Below are 27,523 nucleotides of genomic sequence, written 5' to 3' on the forward strand. Positions count from 1 at the left end.
CCTCTGATACTGCTGCGATAAGAGGAAACTTATAAAACATCTTGCATGCGCTTTGAGCAAGGATTAGAGGATGTCTCTTTAGTTGGTCTTCCTATTTCAGTTAAGGATGTGCCTACATGGTGGATATTAATATCAGTGTTTAATTAAATTACCACCAACTTGACACACAGCATGCCTGATTTCAGATAATATTTTAGTATATTAGTACTGTTAAGTTTTTGGGCAAATACTGTATGATTAAATCAACATATAGCATGCACAGGGACCTATAGCTCATTTGTGTCACAAGGGCAAACCGGGTCAATGTGTGTGTGTTTAGTACACTAAACTTAATGTTTACTAGTTACGCTTTAAAGACAAGATGCAAAAATACGACACTGCACCCAAAAGTGCCAGAGGAAAATATTTCACGAGTCAGAAGCATCACAATCTTAGGCGGCGTTTTAAACTACTGATTACTCAGCGGCCCTGTCTGTTCTTACTCCAGCGTCTGTAGCCACAGCAGCTCCTGGAGTGGGGTTTCAAAAACAAGAACTATTTGTGACAGTGTCTTGGATACTTTCACCTCCTCCCCCCATGAGGTAAACTGTGGAGCTCCTCAAGGTTCTGTTTTGGGTCCTCGTGTTGCTGCCCTGTGGCAACATCATTCATTTAGTGTCACTGTCATGTCTACCTGAGCTCACGTTTTGTGAGCATTGTCTAGCTGACATAAAGATGGCCACCCTTAGCTTCCTCAATATGAATGAAGGGTGTTATCTTATTTTGGTCCCTGTGTAAATGAGACACAGCAACATCTGGGTGATTTTGCCTCATCACACTCTCAGCTACTGTAACAATGTTAGAGTAACTTTTATTGTAATTTTGATTTAAAACAAACATACAACTCAATCATGTGTCCACCACCTGAGAAATTCACCCAAGATCTATTCTTTCTGATTCAAGATTCAAGATTGCCTTTATTGTCATTGAGCAGAGAAAGATAATAGAGATAGAAAGATAATAGGAAAGACAATAAAATAAACAATAAAATAAAATAAAATAAAATAAAGATAGTAGAATAAAATAAACTAATAAACATGCAATAAAAATATACTAGGAAATAAAAATATACCAAGACAATAAAAATATACTAAGACAACAAAAATATACCAAAAACAGCTGAATATACTAAAATGTATATACTAAAATGCAGCTGACATTAGGTAGGCCTGTGTATATGATAATCATTATATTGCAGAAAGTTATCCATGCTAAAAACAGGGGGAATTGGTCACATGGGCCACATTTTAGTGTCCTAGCACTGGCACCCAGCAGATTTTAGAACTGATTTTAAGATACTGTACACTGTACATTTCTGTGGTCCTTCTCTAATAGCTTGTTATCAGGTAGAAGTAAATGTACACCTCTGATGACAATACATTTACTGACATACTGTTTTAAGTGCTTGTATTTGTTGTTTTATATTTTTCATCAGGAGCAACTACTATCAATTTTCTCATGGTTATGTCCTTCGTCGATTTGTTTATATTCTTGTCCATCAAACCAGTTAAACTCTGAGTCGTGCTGACATCTGTTGGTGAGCCATCTGTGTACATGTGACACTTGCTGGTGTGTCGAAATTAGCTTCCCCGTCAGAAACGTGTTTTCCTCGCTGTGCGTCTCCGTTTTTGCCTTTCCTGCTTTCGTACAAGGAAATGCTTGTAGGACGGAAATGAAATGCGCTTAAGAAACGACAAGTAAACACGGCAAATATATAGCCCTGCTTCCTGACAGAAAAATCAGCTTCGCCTCTCATTTTAAAGACACAGTGTGCAGATTGTCGGACTGTGTGTGATCAAAAAAAAAAACAAAACATGAAGAGTAGTGTTTTTATCAGAGCTCCAAAAACGACGGAGTGACGCTGTTAATTATGTCTCCGGCGTCAGAGCGAGCCGATAACACGGCAGGGGACGCTCGTTTCCCGGGGGGGACAAACCGTGTAACACCTGTGTACGGTCAGATTGAGCTGAAGATGCGCGCTGGCCTGCCTCTCTCCACGGCCCGGCCTACTTCCTGGTGGATGGGGCAGCACCTCCGTGTTGTCGTAGTAGTCACACTGGGCAGCTGAACAGTAGGTGGAGGCAGTTGTTGATGGTCTGCAGTCTCGGTACCGCAGTTATTTCACTAGCTTCACTTTTTTTGTTGTTGTTGTCGTTGTTTTGTTTTTGCTCGTTTGAAGCTGAAAACATGGGAAGCACGGTGATGGAGTCCAGCAAGGAAAGCTCAAAGAAAATGCCAAAGAAGAGGAGAAGTCTGCGGATTAACATGCCGGTGAGTCGGTGAAGTATCAACTAATTTGGCTTCTTGCTGCGACTGTTTACTATAAAAAAACGGGCTTGTAGTTGAACTTTCCATGCAATCAGGACTTGAACTTTTAGCCGTTATTAGCCATTTTGGTTGCATCGCCGCCTGCACTTGGCACGCGACGTTGAAGAACGTGCGTGATTGACAGCTGTCTCTGGATCACGACTTTACAGTTCCTCAATCTAACTGCCACTAATTACATGGATTTTATTTTATTTTTTCAAGTCCACCTTAAGTGGTTCTAACGTTTGGCACAAACAGTAGGCTGTTTGCACTGTTGGAAATATATTTTGGACTTCCTTGATCTTTTTTATCAGCACGTCCAGCAGTAACCCTTTCATGTGATGTCATTGTTGACAACTCCCCTGCTTTAACATCTGACCTTAATAAAGGACGGTAATTAAAGATTATTTCCTTAGCGATTAATCTACGGATTATTTTCTCGATTAAGCAACTGGTAAATTGGTGTGTCAGAAAATGTCAGATGTGTTGATTTGGCCAACCAACACAGATATTCAGATGACAATGGCAGAAAACAGAGAAAAGCAAGTAGTAGTAGTGAGGAAAAACAAGTCACGTCAAGCAAAGCAAACATTTCAGAGGAACCAACCTGCTCCAAACCAGCAAGTGATGATTTGTTATGTTAAGGGGCCTTTGTTTATTTAGCTTCATTTCAGTAGCCTTATTCACAGTTGCCTCTGTTCATCAGTCTTAATGTGTGGGATTGTGTTTTTATTCGACTACACTGTGGAATCAATAACACTACTGTAGACTTTAAAGCTTTATTGAACCTTTGGTTTTTCAATGTCGCAACATGTCCCAGACATTTTTATGACCACTCATTTGTTTTGTCATGTAGCATGGCTGACAGCCATGTTACTCCATGCTTTCCCGTCTTATTTGTAACTGGACTGGAGACAATTTGTGTTTCCTGAACAGGATTTTGTGAAATGGTCAGTCATGTGTACGATATATGTAAATTTTTAGCATTTTTATTGAAAAATGACATAACAAAAATGTAGTAGAAGGTGTAATTTGAGTTTTCATGGTGCACTCTCGTAGCTGTGAAGATTGGGGGGGAAAAAAAATGCTTCCCAGTGGGAAGTGAGCTTTCCGACACAACACTGTGTCTGTGGCCAACACTAGTGCTGGATATTGGAGCTTTCCACCACCACATGAACTTCCCCAACACTAATACAGCTGCATGAAAGATATCGGTGTGCATGGTCACCTATTTATGTGTTTATGTTTAATTAAACTGACTTTCTGCTGCAGCATGCAAATCACCGTCCGTCCAGAGTGGAATGTAAAACCCAACCCTTGATATGGACAAGGAGTGTGTTATGTATTTGCTTGCAAGGGTTTCAGTGAAGGCGAAACATGTTTTTCTTCTTTCTGAAGTGACATGCCAAAGGGCTAAAAAGTTGGCGTTGAATATTTTCACTTAAGCTCTAAACAGTGAAGGACAACAATGTCCATTTTGTGTTTACAAAGGCTATAGCAGCATGCAGGGCTAAGAGGGCATTCTTGTTACCTGTTATGACATGTCATTTTGTTTTTCTGCTATGTTTGCTGGAGGTTAGCTTTATCCTTGACACTCAGATCTCTTTATGTGCAGGACTTTGGCGCATTTACCTCCCCGCAAGTGGAAACGAGTGGCTCAGCCAAACGTGACGCTCAGACGGTACAGAAATTATTTCCATCTAATGATTTTTGTGTCACGATTTTGTCATTTACTTGCCATTTGTTTGTTTTCTCAAGCTTCGTTTTTCAACACAAGATTTGTCTTGTCTCTTTGGCTCTTGTTTGTTTGGCTTTGAACACATTTAGACAAGGATTTGGGAGAGCAAAATATTACACAAGGCCATCTCTCCTGTTCTGCCAACCCTCACTGGCTTACAGTAACATTACGCCCACTGTGTCCAGGCATAGCAGGATCACATACAGGAAATTGATTTTTATAAAAGAAAGCAGCCTCTTCCTACTGTCTGCTGTAATTGATTTGAATAGAGAAGTTATTGATCATCACATCATACCCATCAGAATACATATTTCAGTTTTACACCAGTAATGTTTGTGCAATGCTGATAAAAGCAATCTGCATTCTGTTGTGTTTCGAAAGAGCTGATTTTATATGCAGACAAAACCCTGATAGCTGTTCACTTGCCTTAACAAGCTCTTGCACAATGACGGAGTGAGAGTTGTTGGCAAACAGAAAGGATGGGTGTGTGTGCTCTCACTCCCTCAGATTTGACACAGGATTGGTTTAGACAAAAATGTGCGTATGGAATAGGGCCAGTCTCAAGCAAATACCACCCTGAAGCCTTGTTGAGGAGACCGCACAAGATAATTGTTCCCTTTTTGATTTGAATTGTTACAAATTCAGCGATTAAGCCTCTCGTGTTATAATCAGTGCATTTTCTTTCTCATAGAGTTACATTGGATCCTCTGGCATTTCATATCATAATGCAGTTCTTCTATTTTGTTGAGACTGGTTATTACACAGGCTTTTATCAACCAACATTGTTACCAAAACACTCCTGTTACATTTTATTGTTTTCTGTAAACACAACCTCTGGGCTGGAGGTCTCTGCAAATCGCAATGCTTCGCTGTATCAGAGTCCACAAATGGTTAAAAGATTTGTTGTTGGCACATCCAGAACAGGCAGCAGTCAGTGGTGGGAGGAGGCTCTCTCTGTCTCCAGCTAGATTGGCTGTCGCCTCTCATGTTATGTTTTGGTATCTGCACAGTGAATAGAGAAGGATTTCTTAATCTGTTTACATGATATTGACCTTGCAAAGGCAGTCTTAAAAACACAGAAAGTCATAATGAAAAATGTTGTCACTGTTGTTTAACCAAGAGAAGTGCTGATTGTCTGATGGTGAACCTGATGGTACTTGTATCAAGGGTGAGGCCAATAAACACAATACCCTGTGAACGCGCCGTGCAGCAGCATGACACTAAGTCTTAGAGGGAAATGAAGAACTGGACTGAATTTGTGCAATGTTTCATAAAAATGTGTCAGTTGCCAAACACTGCAGCTTGAACTGTGAAGTTGTGAATGTTGTTTGGTGTTCAGCTGTAATTACTGTAAGCTTTGTACAAAGTAAGATGTTTCTGCTTCGGATTTAATTGGTTTGAACAGAATGTTCTTTTATTTTATTATATTACCTTGTTGGTTTTCAGTAATTTGTTCGCCTTTCCTTGTTTAACAGTTAGATCCCGAAAGAACATTTGCTGTATTGCATTTTGCACATGATACTCACATTCTTATACTGCTTTTTTTATGAGATGCCATTAAGAGTTACAATGTGGGTAACTACACCAAAAGAGCATTTCGTGTGTGAAAAAAGAAGAAGTTCCCACAAAAAGTGCAATCAGTGACTGTCATTTCACAATAAATCTCTTCTCTAAATTTGCTCAGTCAGTGTGGCCTTTGGTTTGGATCTTGTTATGTGCAGAGTTTCTCACAGCATAGCTCTGCAACCTCTCACTGTCTCAGATAACACTGCCGGTACACATTGAACATAAACCACATGCTTACAAAAGTGCAAGGAAATCAAACTGCCTCCTTATTGTCTCTCAGGGAGATCGCTGCATCCGCTCAGCAAGCCCCACCAAAGGAGCGAGGAGTCCAGCCAGCGCCTCTCTGCCCCCATGTCCTCAGTCTGCTCCCGTGCAATTGAAGACCAGCTCAGGTTCACCCAAAACTATCTTCCCCTATCCCTCCCATCAGAACTCCCCACCCAAGTCCCCCCATCGCCTAAGCTTCAGCGGTATCTTCCGCTCCTCATCCAACTCCTCACCTGCAAGCATCAAAATCTTCTCCAGGACCAGGAGAGGTGAGTTGAAAAGCTAACATTGCACTGACTGTCCATTTGTGACTCAAAATGGACAGTCACAACACTCAGCTTGTTGTGTGGAAAATGTAATAGCAACTGTTGTAGTGTCAGTTCGTGAGTTGACTACAACTGTATTGTAGTAGTTAAATTCAACAAAGGAAATACGGTATATGCTGCTGTTATTTTGTGCTGGAGCAGATCTAGATATTTCGCAAAAGAATTGAGACACAATAGATGAAACTATGTTATCTCAAAGACTATGTGGGTTTCCTGCTGTATGTGAGAGGCAAAGCCACATACAAGAACCCGTGTCTATCTGATTGAGTTCATGAGTTCAGGTATTTTGCTTGTGACAGAACTGACATAAAAACATGTCAAGCAGCATTTTCTGAGTTGTACACATGGGAGTAGGAGGAAGAAGAGGCCTGCAGGACAACATGGTCTTTAGCATCATCAGACAGATGGGCCATCACTTTACTGCAACTAGATGTTCCGACAGTATCAGTTATCCTCTTATTGATGTCAGCAACTTTCTCAAGGAAAAGGAAATGGTTGTTTTAATTTATTTATTTTGTTTAGCTCCAAATAGCTTCCATTGAGCAGTGCATTTCAAAGCCAGTTTATCAGGTTAAGTTACAGGTTTGGCATCCCAGAGGTGGAAGTCATCATAGTACATTCTCCATGTAAAAAATAAAAATCAGTAATTACATAATGGTAAAATTGCACAAAGCAGTGGAAATGAGGCAGGCTAGTCAGAACAAGGCCTTGTTTTATAAAGAACAGACCAGGGCAGATTTTCAACTCTCATGTCTCCATGTATTTGGGTGGTTGATTATTACATAACAAAAACCAGCCTGTTTTACACGGAAACAGCCCTGCTGGAAGCAGCATCAAACGGCACAAAGATGAGTCATATGTTTTTGGCTCGTACGTATACCCATTCTTCTGTTTCCTCACAGAGGGTCAGTTTGGCAGTGGCTGGTGGAATAGTTGTGCTAGGGCCAGACCTCAAGAGTCAGCATGCTCCGTTTCCTCTGGAGGTTGTTATTGATGGTAACCAAACTAAAACACACCAACTGCTTCAGTCTTCTCATGCCAGCTGCTCAGGATTTTTAGAGTCTGATGTGGTTTGAGATTTTACATCCTCTCTGTTCATTTCTGACTAATGATGTGGCTTTAAATGGTTGGGAATGATAATATCAGCAAAATATGCTTATAAATGAGTATGATGCAGCGATTGAGTGGGCTCACTATCTTCTATTTTTATTAGTGGGACGTTTTTGTAGACACCTAACTTTCACCACAAGGGTGTGCTGAAGGCATAGGCCTGTCTTGACTTAGCTCTCAAACTAGTATTGAGTAAACTGTCAATTTTATAACCCCTATATTTTTATTATCAGTATATTTTACCATTTTAGTAAACACAGAGGTATTTTTAAGAATGTTGTGTGTTTCTGAACAACAGATTTTGTATCATTTGCACCATACTTATTTTAGTTGTTTTCTCAGGTGCATTTATATCCATATTTGCTACAGATATGATCAGAATGTCTTCTTAGTCCCAACCACTTTAAATATGTGTTTTCCCCTCGTCTGGACATTGTCAGTCTCTCGCTGCTGAAGGCAACTGTAGCACTTTCATACCCTTATCTGGAAGTGACCAGACTCGCAGGAGCTCTTCATACAACCATGCAGTTTCTCCCCCTCACCAACCTCTCTCACTCTCTCTGTTGCTACTGTGTGCTGTATGTTGTCAGTAAATAAAGGAAGTGGGCAGTTTCGACTTTCCAAATTCACAAAACGCGGGCCTTACAAGGGCAGAATGGTTTTACGTTGAGTAGGGAAGCTAAGCTAGGGAAGAGCTTAACAAAATACACCACGAACACGTAGATGTGCATATAAACATTTAAAATCCTCATGGATCTGAAACTTAGCAACCTAGAATACAAAGTGAAATGAATTTGCTTGACTCGGATAATGAAAACTTTATTACAGTGAGCATCAAGGGATATTTCAGGTGGCTGATTTCATCATCAATGTTTCAACCCCTCACATACATTGGCCATTGGCCCACTGAGCAGAGTGGAACACTTGCATAACATGTTAATTGAGATCTGTACTGGACATGCTGTGGCTAATGTGAGCAGCAAATACTGAGTGGGCCATCTGTTAAGGGTAGGGGAGGCTGGTGCTGTTGAATGGAGGCTTTCTGATCAGCTGACAGAACATGGGATGTCCCCCTGCTGTCATCTGACGGGGGCCGGCCTCAGCGCTCTTAAAGGTCAGGCCCCCAAAAGTTATAGACGGCTGACTGTACAAATGACAGAGCTGCAGTACTCCTAGCTCAAAACCACAACCTTTCCGTCTTTATTTGTAGCCCCCTTTAAAGTTGAGCTGCAAGCTCAGAGGAATTAAAAATAAAGTTTCTGTCTCAGAATCACTGGATGTATGTTGCGTTATTGTGTGAAGACAGAGTGAGGCAGATGTGCCTGTGCTGACTTTACTCTTGGGGAAGAGGGAGGGCAGTGGAAGCCGGGGGGAGGGGGGTGCAGCCTGAGCCAATCGCTGCTGTATCCTTCAGAGGGTGGCCTCCTTTTACAGGCTGCTGACATGCATGCTATATTAAAGAGACGCCACCCACAGCTGCACCTGACAATTTGCAGCACTGACACTGGCGTAGAGGGGAGAAAAGTCACTCCGGCCCCAGTTGTTGTTTGCATCACTCGCGAGGGGGACGTGTGGAATTTACCGCGTTATACTCTCCATGTCTTTTGCATCACATGTATGAGCTCACGCTGCTTCCTGCAGCTGACTCTGTGCTCCGTGGTCCTGGAGGATTTCTTCTTTTTCTGGCCTGGACATGCAATCTTCGCCTTGCTACGGTTTTCATTTTCTGCTCGTAACTCGTGCTGCTGGCTCCAAGAAAGTGGAATTCACTTTCATGGAATAGCAAAAATTAGCTTTTCTCCTGCAGAAGAAGCCAGAAGACCATTAATCTGTATTCTTCATCCATTGATTTGAAGCTGTCCAGTTTTTTACATCTAATAAAAAGGACCATCTCTCTCCTAAAGACAGAATAAACAGCTTCAAAGACAAACCATTCTCTAGATCTGTGGACGCGTATCAGTTGGATATACTTTCCAACTTAATTTCTGTACAACCTTCATCATCTAGCAAATGGAGTAACTCTCACTTGGGACAGTTTTGAGACATCTCTACACCCCTATCGTAATGCAGATGGTCATGGTCAAATTTAGTTTTGAACCCACAACCCACTGCGTTCCATGAAGAGGTTTGGCAGCCTGAGGAGGAGCAAGAAACGGAAGGAGCAAGATGGGCTAGGAGGAAGGCATCAGTCCGAGGCATCATGTCTGTCTGGTAATGTGCTGTACTCTTCACCCGCTACTCCTGTATCTTAACATTTCCCTGCAGTATCCTCCAGTAGTCCAGTAATCTATTACTTTCCTCTAGTGAATGCAGTCAAATCCTAGTACACCTTTTTAAGGACATTACGTTTTAAAGGTTTAGAATTTAGATATAATTTATATTATAAACTAAAGTCCAGTAATCCTTCATAAATAAGATAACTCACATGTTCTTAAGATTGAACATGTGAGTTATTTTCTTCATAGCAAAAGCCACAAACAGAGCATCTATTTTTGTTTGGTATAAGTCTGTTCTTAGCCTATATATATACTGCTGAATTCTGTAGGTTGTGGCCTTAGGTGCCCCTTATAGTTTAGGTACTGGTTACATGGCTGGTCTCTGGTTTCACAAATGCATGCAGTGCATCTGCACAAAGTGACAGGACACAGGCCAGAGTGGTAAAGATATCTTTGAGGGGCTGACCTGGGTCAAGAGGTTAGTCATCATTTTTATACTAAATTCATATAGATGCATCTGAATTACTGCACATAGTGCGCAATGCTTTGTTCATTGTGCTTTATTGATATGTCTCCTGTGCTTTGAATCAAAGGAGGTTAGTCTTGTTAATGCAGCGTCTCGTGTTGTTATTTTGTAGTAATCCTGTCTTTATGTTGAAATCATTCAGAGTGACTTTATCAGTGTCAGTTCAATGTCATTATTTCTGTCCCATATCCTCAGGGAGTCATTTCAGAATAGCTGCTCCATTTTGAAATCTTTATTTAAATTGACAGGAAGCATTTTGAAATGAAGTGGGGATGGTCAGAGCACGCTAAGTTGAATTTTTGTCACTTTTTCTTATGCGTGGGGTCAGTATCTCTGTACATAATATTCCATCACGTTTTCATAGTATGGAGTAGGCCATGAACAGTGACAGAAAAGATGGATGCCAAATGAATAGCACAGCTCACCATTCAGACTTAATGCAGTTGTAGCGTCAGTGCTGTAGTGTTAGCTCATAATTCCTTATGAGTGAAGCAGTGGGGCGCACTGTGTGGTGTTCAAGTGGCACTTGATCACAGATTTTACAGTTCCTGATTTAGAGCCAGTCTGACCTTAGTGGAGTAGATGAGAGGAACAGAGTCCTGTCATAATGATGTACCATCCATATGAGGCTGTGTAGGATGTAGAGCTCATTGTAAAGGCAGTATACGAGGTGGTGACACCTCAGCCTAAACCACACGTCCTTTGATCCAGAGCCTCTCTACACTATGGAAATGCATCTCTCTCGCTCTGTCTCTCTCACTGCACCCTTTTAAGAAGCTGGCATCTGCTTGAGAAATTTCATTAGTTGCCAGTTGGATGTGTGTGTGCTTCTCTGCAACTTTTTAAAATGTCAGTTTGAACAGTGACTCCTCATTTAAATGTTTTGCCATGATGCAGTTTGCACACCTATGTGAGTTAGTGAATGTGCCATAACTGAAGTGCTGAAAAGACACCTCCTTTGTTACAGAGATCCTATATTAAATTGTACCGAGCAAAATTCATTGTAGCCAGTCGGAGTCACTGACTGTCATATTGCTTTACAGTCCTCATACCAGTTCTGATCTGTGCACCTATACAAACATACCCATTCAGATTTAGGATTCACTGTATTAAATGGCTGGCCAGAGGCAACTGCAGCAGCGCTACCATTGGGCCTGTAGCAGCTTCACTACTGCTGTGACATCAACTGATGAGGCTCATGTTGCTCCCTGTGTCACTGTAGCCCCACTGAACTGAAAACACCCCCGTTGACTCCTCAGGGGGCACCCAGACTATGTGGATTTGCTTTTATGGGTGTTGTGTTAACACAACTTGCAGTAAATTGCAATAGAAAACCCCAGTGTGAGTAGTCTCTATGCCTCTGAATCACTGCCCACATCTCAACTTTTTTATTCAAGGATTCAAATAGCGCTGCAGCAAGTTTATTTCAATTATTGAATAATCTGCCAATAAATTTTTCACTGCTTAGTCTATCTTTTGCTCATCTAACTTGTCCCAAACCCAAAGATATTCAGTTTAGTTCAGTTTTTGATACAAATCAGAGAAAATTAGGAAATCCTTTCATTTGAGAAGCCTGTACCAGAGAATTTGACATTGTCTAGTGATTTTTGCTTGAAAAATGACTGAAATTTAAATTTATTATGGAAAAAGTTGCATATTATTTCTCTGTAAATTTACAAATTGTTTAATTGACTAATCCATTCAGCTCAAAATGCAGATTAGAACTGCAATTAACAGTTATTTTCACTTCATCAGTTAACCTGCAAGTAAGTTGGAAAATAGTGAAAAATGCCCATCAGCGTTTCCTAAATCCCAAAGTGACATCTTTACATTGCTTGTTTTGTCTGACCAACAGCCCAAAACCCTTCACTTTATCACATGAGATGACAAAAAAGCAGTAAATCCTCACAATTGAGAATGTTAAACCAGAGAATGTTTGCCATTTTTACTTAACTGAATTTGTTATCAAAAGCAAGCAAACCTTTATTTATAGAGCACATTTCAATCCAAGTGAAAGCTGCACAGAACATGAGCTACCACAGAGGTTGTAGTTAAGACAAATATATTAATTAAGACATAAGTTAACAGAATCAAGACAAATGCATAAATATACTTGTGAGTTAAAAACCATTAAGGAAATAGAATATTTAAGAATATAATAAGACATGCGAATTAAAACCATTAAAAATAAGAATAAAATTAAATTAAATTAAAATAGCAATTAAGACCAACAGTTGACCTATAAAAAATGATAAAAGTGACAAGTGAGTTAAAATCAGTAGCATAAGTAAAAATAAAATTAAGATGGGCAAATCAGACCACTGAAAATCCGGTTTTAACTGTGCTGTTAATGTGGTACTGGAAGGTGAGGTCAGCATCCAGGAAAACACCAAAGTTGTCCAGAGACAATTTTCAAGATTTCCTTTGTGTTGTGTTTAACTGCATGTCAACAGCATAAATAGTGGTAACACACATTGTGTTTCTTGATAAATTGGCCCAGAGGCAGCAAGTACAAATTAATCAATAGTGGGTCTAAAATCAACCCCTGGGGAACCCCACTTTAGATAAACATTTTTTGGAGCTAAAATTCCCAAGACAAACATGAAAATTACATCCTTTGAGGTCTGATAAAAACCTCTCAAGATTGACAGTGTCAGATGGGTCACTTAGATCCAGTGATTCTAAGACAGAAACTCTACAATTGTCACTATTTATTCTTAAAAGAGCTGTGTCCATTGCATCAGTACATTAGTATGTAGTACGTTCTAAGGTCGCTTCACTCTAAAATATTTTTTAGAGTGCTGTGTAAGATTTTGTGTGTGTGTGCGTGTGTGCGTGCGTGCGTGTGTGCGTGTGTGCATGCATGTAAAGTTGGATGAACTGGACTATGTACATCAACAATATTTCCTGTTTCCTGGGTGGCGTCTAGCTGTCCCCTATTAACCAGGCTGCAGAGAGGGCTCCCAGCCCCGCTGTTATCTCCTCCTGTGGAATGTGCCACAACAGCGTGGCTAAAATAAGAAGGCTACACAGCGGAAGCAGGGCACGCCAAAGAGGGCTTGTGCATGCCAACTAAATGGCAAGAGATAGTGTGGAGTGCACTCGGACACACAGAAGAAAAATGTTCACTCAACAAACGGGGCGTCATTTATGTCTCCAAACTAGATTTTTTAAAATTCTGTTTCAAGATTATGCTTGGAAAGTGGAAAAGTTTATCACAGGAAATCTGTTAAAATAAATGTTACATACTGATCAGGATATGGATGCCTCTGTCCTGCTTTATTTAAGTACAGACAACTTGTTAACCTTTAAATGACGATGCTACATAATTTATTTCCCAGTCATATGTTCAAATTGCTTAATAATGATCACAGGTTGTTTCATTCACCGAGTCAAGTGAGAAGATGTGCTGAAACTGAATCCTGTATTTTCATTCCGGTGGGCGAGTCTTCACGTAACATTTACATACTCTTGGCTTTACTGTCAGATATGTGGACATAATAAAAGTCAACTGGACGTCTCATGGTGCAGTCCTTGTGATGTGCACCATTTGGTCCACATCACGCATGGCGCTCTTTGTCTGGCCTCAGAAATATGTCAGCGGGGTGGAGCTGAGGCAGCACGAGTGTCGCATGTCTCCCTGCGTAAGACTGTGGTGCCTGATGTGAAAGAGCATGTGAGGGGCTGTCATGTGACTGACACCTTTTAACCGGACACTGCTGCAGGAAGAGCTGTGTCACAGACTGCTCACTGTTACGCTGGCGTTAAGTTTAATTGACCTAGTTATTGTGGAGGGGCGCCAAGAACAGGAAAGAGACAAGCTGCATGATTTATTGTGTTTTTTTTTCCAATATTGATCCAGTATTGATCGCTTTCAGAGCATTCATTTAGGTGAATTGATATTCGGAGCGCTATTAAGGGATTTTTCATTAACACAGAGTCATGCAGCTGTCAGTTCACTGCAGTGTTATTGAGGAATATGCCACAGGAATAATAACTCCACTGCCTAGAGTTCAAATATAACTCTATCAATTATGTAATACATTTTTTTAAAACAATTTAAAATGGGATAATTGCATTTACATTAATCTGTGCATTAAACCAATGTAAAAATAAAATAACAATCATTAAAGATGCAATCTGATATTTCTGTTTCATCATGCTTTATAAGAATATTCTGAGACTTTTTAGCCCTTATTTCTTCATCATCCACATGTTGATGTAAAGACATTTGTGACATTTGTCACAATAAAAATTTGATATGTCACATGGGCTCTCACTGGTCAGCTCTGTGATCTCTCACAGGATTCAAGCCACAAAGCTTCCCGAACTAAGGAGTGTCTCTAATTTAAAGTGTGGACGAAAACAAACAGAAAGCAAGAGACAAAACAAGGGTGCAACTGCAAGGCACACCAGCAGATGGATTAATAAAAATTAAATGCTCGGCACACCTACACAGGTGTTTTCACTTCTGGCTAATTAGTCTTGAAGTTGGGAGCTGTTCAATAATTACATCCCCACACAGCCTTTAGACAGGGCCAAGCAGGCAAATAAAGTGAAACACCTCTGTGGGTTGACCATGCGGGGCCTGTAAAATGTAAAAGCCTTTTGGGGCTGTTTTTTTGCGTGTTTTTATGTTTGTTGAAGATGTCTACTTAAGCTAAAGCATGCTGCTAATTGTTGTTTAAATTAATATAACTTAGTTTTGAGCTATCTTTGTGATGGTGGTACACCAAGTGCATCCCTGACTGCCAGGGACTGGCAGAGGCTTTATCTCTGTGTATCTTTGTTGTTCCTCAGTAGCCAGTCCTCTCTCAGTCCCTGATGGATCAGATATGCATTCCTTCTCTGTTATAGCATGTGACAGCATTGATGGTGTCTGCAGCAGTCACGATTGCAATACCTCAGCCTTTGCCAGCTACAGTAAGCCTGTCAGCGTTGTCAATTCGCACTGCGTCACTCAGAATGCAGATTGGCATAGAGAGAAACAAGAGATAAATTGTGGTGTCTATTGTGGACCTTTTTATCTCTCTGCAGCCTCAGGACTCTCCACACCACCCACAACCCCAACCCAGTCGTCCAGCCAACCCGTGTTCACCCAGGAGGCCCAGACGAGCAGGCCCAGCCCCGAACGCCTGGAGGCGAGCTCCCGATCCCGCTCGCTCTCAACGCCTCCAGACACAGGACAGCGCCTCTGCCTTCCCTCTGCTAAACCCCCGATCCCTTCCTCAAACCCCATGCCATCTTACTCTACCTCACAACAAGTAAGTCCCATTGCAAAAATGTTTAAGAAACCATTTAAAGTTGAATGTAATCTATTTTAAAAATTAATATTGTTTGCTTGCCTTGGGACAGTTCAGTCACTACTTGTGATAAAATTAATGTGCTATGACTCAGTCTCCACAAAGTCGGTGCACCCTTTGTTGTTTGAGAGAGATTTTTACATCACAGGTACAAAAAAAAAAACAATGTAAAGGTCACCTCTCCTGTTTCTAGCTTTAAGGGAGAGTGATGTGGGTTCACATGTAATCACTAAACTGTCCTGGGGCTCAGGAATAGCATATGTGTGTGAATTCTTAAGATAGGTGAAATATTTACTGCTTTTTCAAAAACAAAGCTGAATATGTGACTAAATTTGCATGTAAAATGCTGTATCTTTGCACTAATTCAGTGTTAGTAAAACCAATTCATATTCTCTGAAAATACTGATAAATACTGCATGGGTCACAAGATGCTGAAACTAATAACTACAATTCCTTTGTGGCTCCACAACAGTGGCGTTCTTTCCATGAGTCATGTGCTTCTTCACACAGCATCATAAGGGTTACTTGGAAAGTGGTGAACAGAAAGCAGGGATGATGCAAATCTCTTCACTTCAAGCTCTGATACTTGAGCATGCTGTGTGTCAACAGGGCTGTGTTTGCACTACTTGCCCTGAGCAACAGCGGTAGAACAGAGGGTGTAAATATTGTGGTGGCATTGAGGCAATATCTCAAACAGCTTGGATGTTGAGCTAAGCGGGTGCTCAATTGACTGCTACTGCAATAACAACTGAGAAGGAATTCAGGGTTTTGTCACAGAGGTTTTCATTGTGGGTTTTATTTAGGATTCACCAGCCTGAGCCAGGGCGTGGTATCACATTTCCTACAGTTAGTGACGAATTACTTCTTGTACCCATTTAATGAATAATTATCTGAAGGTCTGCCTTGATCTGTCTGCTGTGAGTGATTGTGGATTCCAGCCAGAGACGGTAAATCAATATTTCATCACCAACATTGTATACGCTTGATATTAACACCCAAGGACTCGTGACTGTGGTCGAAGAGCAATGAGTCAGTGCCTTTCAGCCCCTCTGTGCCTCCCTCCATCATATTTAAGGGAGGCTCACAAAATAATCTCATGATGCTGTTATTATGTTTTTGCCAAATGCAGTTGCAAAAGCAATCAATTTAATGGATTTGTGTACGTCTGCGTCCCTGGAGTTTGCTGTAATACACCATGCAGGCTGTGTGCCCGCTTTGTGATGCAGCAGGACAAGATTTATGAAAGTGCAGGAGTAGTTTTTGGCGAAGGAAGTGCTGTGTCACCATTGCAGGGCGACACTGGGGACTGTTTAGCATCCCAGAACAGGTATGCAGGCTTTCTCATACTGCAGCTGTGGCTTGTTGTGCGCATACTTGCAAATTAGGCACCGAGAGGAATCGTGTATCAACAAATCTCTCGGCATGACACAGCACATTTCACGCTGGGACCTGGCCTGTGTTGTGTGCGAGATGCAAACAGCACAATTTGCATGGTATTTGCATCATGTTGCTGCCACTGTCAAGGTTACAAAGATTCACTTTTGTAGAGATCAGCCTTGTGGCTCGTTGTGTCAGAAGAAATTAACTCTGAGGATGTGACAAGGCATCCCCAGCTTCTTGCTGCTAAGCAACGTAAGGGATTTCCTAATATGGTGAAGCACCCAGGTTGCTCCGCATGGAGGGGTGTGTCCACAGCGCGTGGAGCTTCCTGCTTTTCCTCCACGCTTCATGTGAGAGACTTGTCCCGTGGTGAGTGCTGTCTGGCAGATTGTAACTATAACAATGAATTCGGCCGATTTATTGTGGGAGGATTAGTTCTCACACGCCTTTGTAGTGGCTGTACGGGCAGCGTGTCGGCATTGGTCCCCCCACTGCAGCAAATGGATCAGGACTGTTCCACTCCGAGTTTTAAGGGGTGTGTGTAGTCTAATAATACTGTGCCAGTGAAGTTTCAGCTTCAGCACAGGGTTTTTGTCACGTTACCTGTGTATATTTAGCGGACCTGGATGTGAAGTCGGTAAAACGTCGGTGGCGCACGGCGTTTTTTCCCTTGTTGTTTTGGTGTTTTGCGCACCGCACTCCGTGTTCTCAGTCTGCTGGGACCGCCGGGGAAAAGTCGCTTCACCCTGCTGCTCACTCATAATTTACAGCAAAGTTTTGTCGTGCGCTGCCGCGTGTTGTTGTGAGGATTTGCTGCGCACCTTCACCGCAAACTTCTGCATTTCCCCCCTCACAGGTCTACGGTTTATTCGAAGGCATGCTGGAGAAACTTGAACTAGATGATGATGGTAAGTGCTCACTACCTTCAGCGCAATTACGCATGCAGTGTAAAGGTGACTCCACAACATCAGGATATCTCAGGTATTACAGCTGTTTCCGAGCGAAAGGATAGTCGGAGTATGCTTGAAATAGCGGAGTTAAATGTGTTTTTTAAAATGTGTTCGCTGTGTGTGTGGCGTCCGCGGAGATCCATCACATCTGAGCTGTGTCAGACATTTGAGGGATTCCCTTGAGGCGGCTCACTTCACCGGTTTGTCACCAGGACAGATCCGTTTCTCTAAATGTGTCACTCGGATATTTGTTAATGAGAAATCGAGCCTCAATGAAACCGAGTGATGGCTGATACCTGTAACATGCTGGAGAGGCCACTTGCATTTAAAGGTGCGATTTGTAACATGTGTGTAGTAATTTGTGTTTAAAGCATCCAAAATCAGCTATAATTATCCACAGAATATGAAGGAAGAACAGTTTTGACTTGAGTTTGACCTCTATAGCAGAGATATCCACTGAAGTTAACATGCTAACCAGCTAGCCCTCAGCCTGACCTGTCTGAAATACCACTTTTGTGCCTGAAGAGGTGATCTGAGTCTGATTGTCAGTGGTTTCAGCTGGAGATGCACGCTATCAGCAAAGTTCCTGCATTTTACAAGCTCTCTTATTTGTTTAGTCAATTAAATAAACAGTAAACCCTCAAAATATCTTCGCTTAGTCGCCCTGTTAATTCATCGCAAACACATTTAATTCAAACTCAACAGAAACAAAGTAAAACTCACCAAAACCATCTTGGCTTGTCTTTCCACTGTTCCAACAATCACCAACTCTGGTTTGGTCAAAATAAACCCTTAATTCACAGGGTGAGATGTGAAAATCCCCGCTGCTGATACCCGACCTCCGCTTCACACCTCTCCCATCCCCGCCTGCCGCGCTTTCGTCGCCTTGGGAGTCAGGGTCCTGGTCTGAAATCACCTTAGTCCTCTCTGCCCTGTTGTCAAACTGGCCTCTGTCCGTCTCAGAGCCTGATCCAGCTGTGTTCACTGGGAGGCTGCTGAGCCAACCTGCTAACAGCACTAGTACCCAGACCTCAGAGGTCTTCAAGTGCTAAAATCTTTACATTTAAGGGGCTGAAACAAACAAATGTTATATTTTTTTGCTTAATGATAAACAATTACAAATGAATTTAATTTTGTCATTAAACTAGCAGATTAATCTGCTCAGTGTTTCACCAAAAATGACTGTCATCATCATGTTCCTACAGTATGTTGTTGTCTGTGTTTTTCCACTGTTTCTGTGCTTGTGGGTGCTTAAAGCAGAGTTTAATTATCACTAAGATGGAGCAGTAAAGTGGCTGTAAGTGGTCCAGACCCGTAATGGTTGTTTAGGCTCTGAGCGTGTGTTTTGTTTCCAGGCTCTCATTATATATTCCCTGTGAGATTTCTCCTTCCTCTAAAAGTACTTTCCTGCTTTTTACTTCTTACAGCTGCTGAACCTGAGAGTGATATTTACATGCGCTTTATGAAATCCCACAAGTGCTACGACATCGTCCCCACAAGTTCCAAGCTGGTTGTGTTCGACACGGCGCTCCAAGTTAGTACTGTGCCTACAGATGAACTTTTATATGATATTGAGGTTCCTTGTCTCGAGAAGAAGTTAATGTTCAATAGCCTTATGGTTAGTGGAATTGTCATCAAGCTGTTAAACAGTAATCCTGGGCAGGTCTGACCTTCTTTGATGTGTAGATCTTCAACCACTAAATCCACAGACGTCTCAGAGTTAAGAATCCTTATCTACAAGAGACTGAAATACTAAAGCCAACACAAAGCCATCTAGAGTTCAGAATGTGCTTCACAGAATGCATCACGCGTGGCTCCTCTACTCATGAGAATGTGAAAAAAAAAGGTCAGATCAAGGCTGTAACCAAAGATTACTTTCAATTAGACATTAACTTGTTGACTTTTAATAAAGTCTATGACATGTCAAGAAAAACTAAAATACTGAAGAATTGAAGATGACCTCTTGAAATGCCTTGGATTGTCCAACAATCCAAAACCGTAATATATTCAATTAAATGATTTACAGACAAAAGCAGCAAATCTTCGGGCTTGAACCAGTGAATCTTGACATTTTTGCTTGATTGAACAACTGAATGGATTAATTGATTATCAGAATTGTTGCTGATTAATTTTCAGACGATCAGCTATTACATAAAGTGATTCAGCTCGAGAGAATATTCTTATGAAGTATTGTGTTTGGTGTTGTTGTATAATTGGATTTGGATTTTTCATTTCAACTGTTGCTTGACAGGTTAAGAAAGCTTTTTTTGCTTTGGTCGCCAACGGTGTGCGAGCTGCTCCACTATGGGACACAGAGAAGCAAAGCTTTGTGGGTAAGAACCCCAAAACTAGTCACAAAACTGACTTCATGGCCTTTATTCTCTCACCACATTCTAAAATAATTGTATTTGTAGCGTATATTCAAAAATATAACTTTCACTAGTACTTTTGTATTTTATGGAGCCTGCAGAGTGTAAAACTTCTAGGTTGGTTTCTGATATTTGTCACTGTTCAGGTGCAAGTAAGATATGTTTGACGTTGAGTTTGATATTTAAAGATGTATATAGACCAAATAAGATTTTAAAAGGCTTCCATACACTTTGCACATTTCAGATTTAATTGCCAAGCTTTAGCCATTTGGTAGAGCTTTGCCATAAAGTGTAAAATTTGCAAGAGAAAAGTGTTTAGATGGCTTTATTTGTCTTACTTGCTCTCTAGATTTGACTCTTGTACCTCAACGAGACTTCTGTGTGCAGTCTACATATTTTTAGTCCATAATTTCTCTCAACAGAGATGGAAAATGTGCTTGCTGTGCTGTTAAGCCATTGCTGAATGAACACAGAGGAAACTGTGTATTAATGTTGATGGTCATGGCTAGTGGAGCATGATGCTATATTGAGCAGAAGTCATTAGAGCTGTCATAAACCATTAAGCACAGCAATGGCTCCTCTGTATTGACCTGTTTTCAGAGAGAGAGAGTTTGAGAACGAAAAAATCACTGCATACTCTAAAAAAGTCCACCCTCCTATAGTAAGATTCACCAGCGTTGAATTGGCTTTGTTGCGCTGATTTATATTTTCTGCATTGAGTTTATTGCAAATCTGCCTGTGATGAATAATGAATGTAAAGTCTGTATTAGGATAAAGGGTGGGGGGGGTGTCAGTGATGTGTTGTTTGGACCACGCCCTTGTAAGCACTGTCTATTCTACCTAATTTCACAACGCCTGCAGCCACAGCGCTATATGTTGGGCATACATTCATGTGTTTTAATGCCCGTTTTCATTGCAGGAATGCTGACAATCACAGATTTCATCATCATACTACACAGATACTATAAGTCACCGATGGTAGGTCCACTTGACAATTAATGTTTGCACAAGATTTACTTCTTTCACTGAGAATTTCTCAGTTTTTTTCTTTAATGTCTATTTCTTGTTGTATTTCAGGTGCAAATTTATGAATTAGAGGAACATAAGCTTGAGACATGGAGAGGTTGGTATCACGATCACACTGTAGCATGCATAACGTGCTGTTTTATAAACAGGATAAAAAAAACACTGAGTATTTTTTTTTTCTACACAGAGGTTTACCTTCAAGCTACATTCAAACCTCTGGTGAACATATCGCCTGATGCAAGGTACGTTACCTGACAATAAATTATGGATCTTTCTGTTTTTACGCATTTTATCCGTGTGTGTCTGTTTGTGTGAGCAGAGTTTGTTGTGCTCCTTGTAAGCGATCATTGTGTTTGTTGTGTTGCAGCCTGTTTGATGCAGTGTACACCCTCATCAAAAACAAAATTCACCGTCTGCCTGTCATCGACCCTGTCACGGGGAATGCACTTTATATTCTCACACACAAGAGGATCCTCAAGTTCCTCCAGCTTTTTGTGAGTCCAAGACAATCACCATCAGTCTGTCTATGAATGGGTGTTGAGCTTGAATAGCATTTTAATCTATATGATGGATGATGATGATCAAGTTAAGAACTTGTCCTACTTTCACGTTTCTGCTGCCCCCTAGTGGCCAATGTGGATATTCATTAAAATGTGACATTAATGAATTGGGTGGGGAGTGATCACACTGAACATGTCCCTGCTTCATTGTGTGTTTATGTTTGCCAGATGTGTGAAATGCCAAAGCCAGCTTTCATGAAGCAGACTCTCGGGGAGCTGGGCATTGGTACGTACCACGACATTGCTTTCATCCACCCGGACACGCCCATCATCAAAGCACTCAACATCTTTGTGGAGAGACGAGTGTCTGCCCTGCCTGTGGTGGATGAGTCTGGTAAGATCACAAACTGAAGTGCAGACAATGTATAATAATGATGCTAAATCAGCCTGCTTTCTGACTGGAGTTCTCTTACAGGCAAAGTGGTGGATATTTACTCCAAGTTTGATGTGATTGTAAGTAGAAATTTCTAGAATTTCTATTTTTGAAGATACAAAATACCAAATATTATAATATATATATATATATATATATTATAAAAAAGGATGAACTACTGTGTGATTTACTGTCTCACTTTTTACATTGTCATGTTTGTGTGCAGAACTTGGCTGCTGAGAAGACGTACAACAACCTGGACATCACAGTGACGCAGGCTCTGAAACATCGCTCTCAGTACTTCGAAGGAGTCATGAAGTGCCACAAAATGGAAACAATGGAGACCATTGTGGACAGAATAGTCAAAGCTGAAGTGAGATTTTTACAACACAAAGACATGTTACGTATGTTTGTTGACCAAGAAATGACCTCAGGACTGATATAAAGTTCATCTGTTTATTTGGGGTTTTTTTTTGTGTGTGCGTTTTTCTGCCAGGTGCATCGGTTGGTCGTGGTGGACGAGCGCTCCAGCATCGAGGGCATCGTCTCCCTGTCGGACATCCTCCAGGCTCTGGTGCTCAGCCCTGCAGGTATAGAAGCTCAGCGTCGCTAGCCTCAACTCACCCTCTGTCCTGGACTCTGAGCTCTCTCCCCAACCTGCCCTCTAACCCTGTCCCGGGTAGGAAACACACCTATTTTACTCCCGGATGGTTGTTGCCTGTAGCTGGCTGTAAGGTGGCATGGTGCCTGCTTGTCCTGCTGGACGCAGCTGTGTTGTGTGGACTTTTGTGTCAGGATGAAGAGCGGGTCATCCCAAGTCTGCTCTTACCATTGCATTGAAGTATATTTGATGTGCACCTATCGGGTGGTCGCAAATTGGTAAATTGTATCTGTATTTGTTAAGTTTATCGTTGCGAGACAGATTGAAGAAATTCAAGTTGGCCAGCACCTCTGTTGCCTTCATTTGTAGGCACAGTTGCTTCGGAGCATGTTCATGTTCAGTGGTGAACATGTGGTGCTTTTACCTATACTGGTATTCATTTGTTGAACATATCTGGGTTTGCACCACATCCCCTAATTGAGAGAAGTAGAAATGTGTTGCGATTTGCTGGGAATGAGATTGAAATTCAACAACCCTTGACAGCTTTTAAGTTTAGTGGATGTCAGGAGGTGGATGCTGACACGTGTCAGGCGGCAGCGATGCTTAGAAAATCAAGCTCAACAACATGAACTGAGGTCAAACTGAACTAAGAACAAACTTTGTGTCAAAATGAGGTAAAATGTGTTGAATCAAGACTAGCTTCAGGCCCGTGCTGATTCTCATATCAAACCTATTCCTTTGTGAATTTCTGACTGACATAAATATCAGTGTGTAAACTACAGCAAAGAGCACATTTACAGCCAACATGAAAAGGTCTCATCGGGCTGAGTTTGGTTTGTTTTTGCTTTGAACCCTAAAGCTGTCAGTGTGGTGGGATGAGGCGTTACTCAAACTCTGTCCATTACACAACACAAGGCTATTGTTACTATATTTAAAGGCTGTGGTTCACAGTTAGAATAGGGCTTTGTGAAGTAAACAAACAAAATGCAAAACGCTAGCGAAGTTGCAGATCCACACATGTATGAAGGCATACATAAAGTTCATTCTACACAGTGAAACATTCAACTGTAGGAGGAAGAAGAAAAACATATTTCTGACTGAACCACAGATTTTAGTTTTTAATGTAAACTAAGACATAACCTGTCCTATCCAGAGGCTTCTTTACATATTATAAATTCTGCTCACTTATGTTTGGCTTTTAGTAGGTGTAGCTGCATTTTGCCAGTAGCAAGCTCTACTTTGATGTGACTATGGTCTGTATTGATACGCTTGAAAACAAATAACAGATGCCTGCATAATTTTAGTGATTTCAGTGTTGGAGTGCTGGTTTGCTGTGTGTTCAGGCTGCAGATCAGCAGCGTGTTGTGAGGGGAAAACGTGATGCACTCGCATTTAGGTTTTGGCTCACTGTTGTAACCCAGGGTTAATTGAAATGTTCATGTCATCATTTATATTTGCGCATAACACAACCTCGGTTTTGTGAAACTGACCCGTCTGCTGCAGCTCCTCTCTGGGTTTGAACAAAGTCCGATGGGGCAGTGGTTCAGGGCTTCAAAAAGAATGATTGATCTTGTTTTTGAAAACGGGAAGCTCAGTTTAGACAGACTTGTCGATATGTTGTACAGATAAAAATTATGCTTACTCCTTATATATGCCGTGTCCTCACAGAAGTGTGGAGTTGTGCAAAATAAAGTCATTAAAATTTGGTAGAAACATTGATATGTGAAAATGTTTTCGTCTAGAATATGAAATATGTCTGACTACAGATTTATCGTGGTGTTTTTTTTCCTTGTGAGCTCCTGCAGCAGGTTGTGTTGTGCATAATTATTAATGATGAAAACATTTAAACAAGATTTGGGTTAGATAGCACTAATCCTGTCTGTGCTACAGTGTGTTTATTTATGCATAGTCTCCCAGTCGCGTCTCAACTTGTGTTCTTTCTTCCTCTCCGCAGACGCCTGTAAGGAGGAGAACTTGGCTGAGTGAGGAGGAGGAAGCATCAGTGGAAGCAGAGACGTGGCGGAAGTAAATAAGTTTGAAGGTTCAGGTAGGGAGCGTGAGGCTGACGGAGTCGGTCTGAAGGTCCCAGAGACGCCTGCAACTGGTGCACTATAGAGGCTTAGAAACCAAAGAGCTAGACAGCTGAATGAAGTGGAGTTCCTGCACTGAGGATTGATTTTTTTGAATTTCTTTTTTTTGTTTGTTTGTTTGTTTGAACACTGATCAGATAAACACACACATAGTGTGTTGTATTTATACACACACACACACACACACACACACACACACACATTACGGTCACCAGCCAGGAAAAGGTGGGAAAGTCGATGAATGATTTAGGGCTTTAGTGTTTTGGGTTGTGTAGTTATCATCATGCTGCTGCTCATCAGTGGATTTTTAGTCGCATTTTGTAGACGATACTGAATGTCATTACATCAAGGAAAACTTCGTTCTCCTCAGTATTTGGTGGAGAAAGGTGAATATTCACAGATGCAACTTACTGTTTGGTAGCAAATCTACACTTCACCCACAATGTGGCCATTATATGAGTGTCATCATTATAAAAACAGTTTGCTAGTGCCAACATGGAGGGATTGATGCTCAATATTAATTTGTGCCTTTTGTTTGCCCCGCCCTTGGCAGTTAAAACTGACGGGCTTTGCGTCCTTTGACTTTTTTACTGTCAAACGAGTGCAATTATTTGGATTTTTTAAATTTACATATGAATGTGTGATAAAGAAGTGATTCTACCTTATAATTCAAAAGACCATTTCATTTTATTCGGTTGCGTTTTCTTTCATTTTAAATCATGTCAGACATGTCAAGAAGTTCTGTTAAATATATTTAATTCTAAAAAGAAAATCCTCAATAGAATCTGAATCATTTTAGCACAAAAACACGCAGCGGTCAGAAGCAAATGTAAACGAGTAAGGATTGTGTCAGCCAGGAACCACGAGCGAGTACCTCTCGCTCATTTTACATCAGTAGTCATTGCGACTTCAGGATTATTCTTTGTAACAATATTACAAGACAAGCTTTTTTTCCCATTTATTGTCAGTTGTTTTGACGCTTCAGATACTCAAAAACATCCAAATCAACTCGGTTATCTCAGCTGTAGCTCGACAGGACTCATCTCCATCTTTGACTGTAAATAGGTTCGTTTTTCGGGAAACGTGTCACATAAAGCTTTATTTTTATGAATGTGTCAACATGTTTAAAGAGACTGCGGTTTTAATGTTATTTTTGTAAATATATTGTGGCAATATGTCCGGTTCAAAGAGACTTTGTATCAGATCAACATGTACTGTAAATGTGCAAGCATGAGAAACTACACTTCAGCAGTATGAATGTTCTTTGTTTTACTTTTTCTATTTTTCTGGCTGCAGAAAAATAAATGGACACTGAATGTACTTTAAAGCTGAGTTTGTAGCTTTTTATTTAACTGTTGGCATTTAATGGACAAAAGCTTGGCCTCACACAAATATGTGGATACTCTTCATTAGGGGCAGCTGTTCAACTTCTCATGAACGCAGATAACTCATCAGCCGCTGACTTTGAACGTGGCATGGTTGTTTGTGCCAGACGGATTGGTGTGACTATTTCAGAAACTGCTGATCACATGAGATTTTCAGAAAATATCCAGTGAGCTGCGGTTCCCTCTGCAAAAATGCCTTATACGCACTGGTTCGAGCATTTAGAACAGCAACAGTAATGCAAAGAACGACTCATTACAACAAAGATATGCAGAAGAGTATCTCTAAATGTGCAACACGTGTAACCTTGAAGCAGATGGGCTCCAGCAGCAGAAGACCACACCAGCTGCCCCTTCTGTCAGATTAAGAACAGGAAACTGGAGCTGCAGTTGGCAAAAACTTACCAAAACTGGACATTAGAAGACTGGAAAAATGTTTCCTTGTCTGATGAGTCTCACTTCCTGTCAGACAGCAGGCTCAGAATCTGGTGTAAATAATACGAAGGTATGGATCCATCCTGCCTTGGTGGTGGAATAGTGTGCAGGATATTTTCTTGACACAGTTTGTGCCTCTTCATGCCCAATGAGCATCACTTAAACACCACAGATCATCTGAGTGTTGTTGTTGACCACGTCCATCCCTTTATGACCACAGTGAAGCCATCTTCTAATGGCTACTTCCAGCAGGCTAACACAGCATGTCACAAAGCTCAGACCCGTTTCTCAAACGTGACAGCGAGTTCACTGCCCAACTGGCCTCCACATCATGTATGCGCAGCCAACAAATCTGCAGCAACTGCGTGATGCTTTCATGTCCTGGACCACATCACTCTGAGGAATGTTCCAGCACCTTGTTGAATCTATGCCAAGAAGAATTAAAGGACCTTTGTGTAGGGTTCAGTAGCATAAGAGGTGCTCTCTGGAGCCAGTGTTTGATTTGTCCATTCTGGGCTACTGTAGAAACATGGCAGTGCAACATGGTGGACTCTGTAGTAGGGGACCCGCTCCTTCTCATTCTGAGACGACGAAAACACAACGATTCTTATTTTCAGGTGACTAATGACAACACAATTAGGATTATTATATTCTATTTCAACCTATAGATTGCAGTTAATCCTACACTCTGGACCTTAAAGGCAGTTCTGAAGGCAGAAGGGGGTCCAACCTGGTGCTAGCAAGTTGTACCTAATAAAGGCACTGGTAAATCTTCACATGTCCCCTGGTTAACTGCATATGTCCATCTACTGCTGCTTGACTCCCCAAATGCAGACATTAATAGAACTGAAACAATCAAATCAATTGACAGAAAATTCATCTGCAACCATTTGGATAATCGACCAATCTTTTAAGTGATTTTTTAAATAGTAAATATGCCAAACATTGATTGGCTGTGC

At 41.2% G+C, this 27,523-nt stretch overlaps 1 protein-coding gene across 3 annotated transcripts; it reads left to right on the top strand.

The window, feature by feature from the left end:
• The first annotated feature begins 1,860 nt into the window (after positions 1 to 1,860).
• On the top strand, positions 1,861 to 26,074 carry LOC121614491 (5'-AMP-activated protein kinase subunit gamma-1-like). 3 transcript variants are annotated; one of them, XM_041948371.1, is made up of 17 exons: positions 1,861 to 2,110; positions 2,219 to 2,310; positions 3,962 to 4,027; positions 5,931 to 6,186; positions 15,133 to 15,359; positions 17,635 to 17,686; positions 19,156 to 19,262; positions 19,980 to 20,061; positions 21,017 to 21,075; positions 21,175 to 21,220; positions 21,311 to 21,365; positions 21,491 to 21,617; positions 21,852 to 22,017; positions 22,099 to 22,136; positions 22,283 to 22,429; positions 22,553 to 22,646; positions 24,612 to 26,074. In XM_041948371.1, the coding sequence occupies exons 2-17, from the start codon at positions 2,227 to 2,229 to the stop codon at positions 24,641 to 24,643; spliced, it is 1,638 nt and encodes a 545-aa protein (XP_041804305.1). In that variant the 5' UTR covers positions 1,861 to 2,110; positions 2,219 to 2,226; the 3' UTR covers positions 24,644 to 26,074. The 3 variants fall into 3 exon arrangements, with proteins under 3 accessions (XP_041804305.1, XP_041804304.1, XP_041804307.1); XM_041948370.1 differs by having other exon boundaries at positions 2,082 to 2,310; XM_041948373.1 differs by lacking the exons at positions 1,861 to 2,110; positions 2,219 to 2,310; positions 3,962 to 4,027; positions 5,931 to 6,186 and adding an exon at positions 8,877 to 9,564.
• The last annotated feature ends 1,449 nt before the right edge of the window (positions 26,075 to 27,523 follow it).

Source organism: Chelmon rostratus, chromosome 12 (genome assembly GCF_017976325.1).
Source record: "Chelmon rostratus isolate fCheRos1 chromosome 12, fCheRos1.pri, whole genome shotgun sequence".
NCBI classification, from domain to species: Eukaryota; Metazoa; Chordata; class Actinopteri; order Chaetodontiformes; family Chaetodontidae; genus Chelmon; species Chelmon rostratus.

What these genes read in the sequence shown, in the direction of transcription:
- LOC121614491 (XM_041948370.1), top strand. Translation starts at nt 2,131, where the DNA reads ATGGTCTGCAGTCTCGGTACCGCAGTTATTTCACTAGCTTCACTTTTT. An exon ending in ACTTGAACTAGATGATGATG is followed by an intron (nt 17,687 to 19,155) that starts GTAAGTGCTCAC and finishes TACTTCTTACAG; the next exon opens with CTGCTGAACCTGAGAGTGAT. An exon ending in GATACTATAAGTCACCGATG is followed by an intron (nt 21,076 to 21,174) that starts GTAGGTCCACTT and finishes GTTGTATTTCAG; the next exon opens with GTGCAAATTTATGAATTAGA.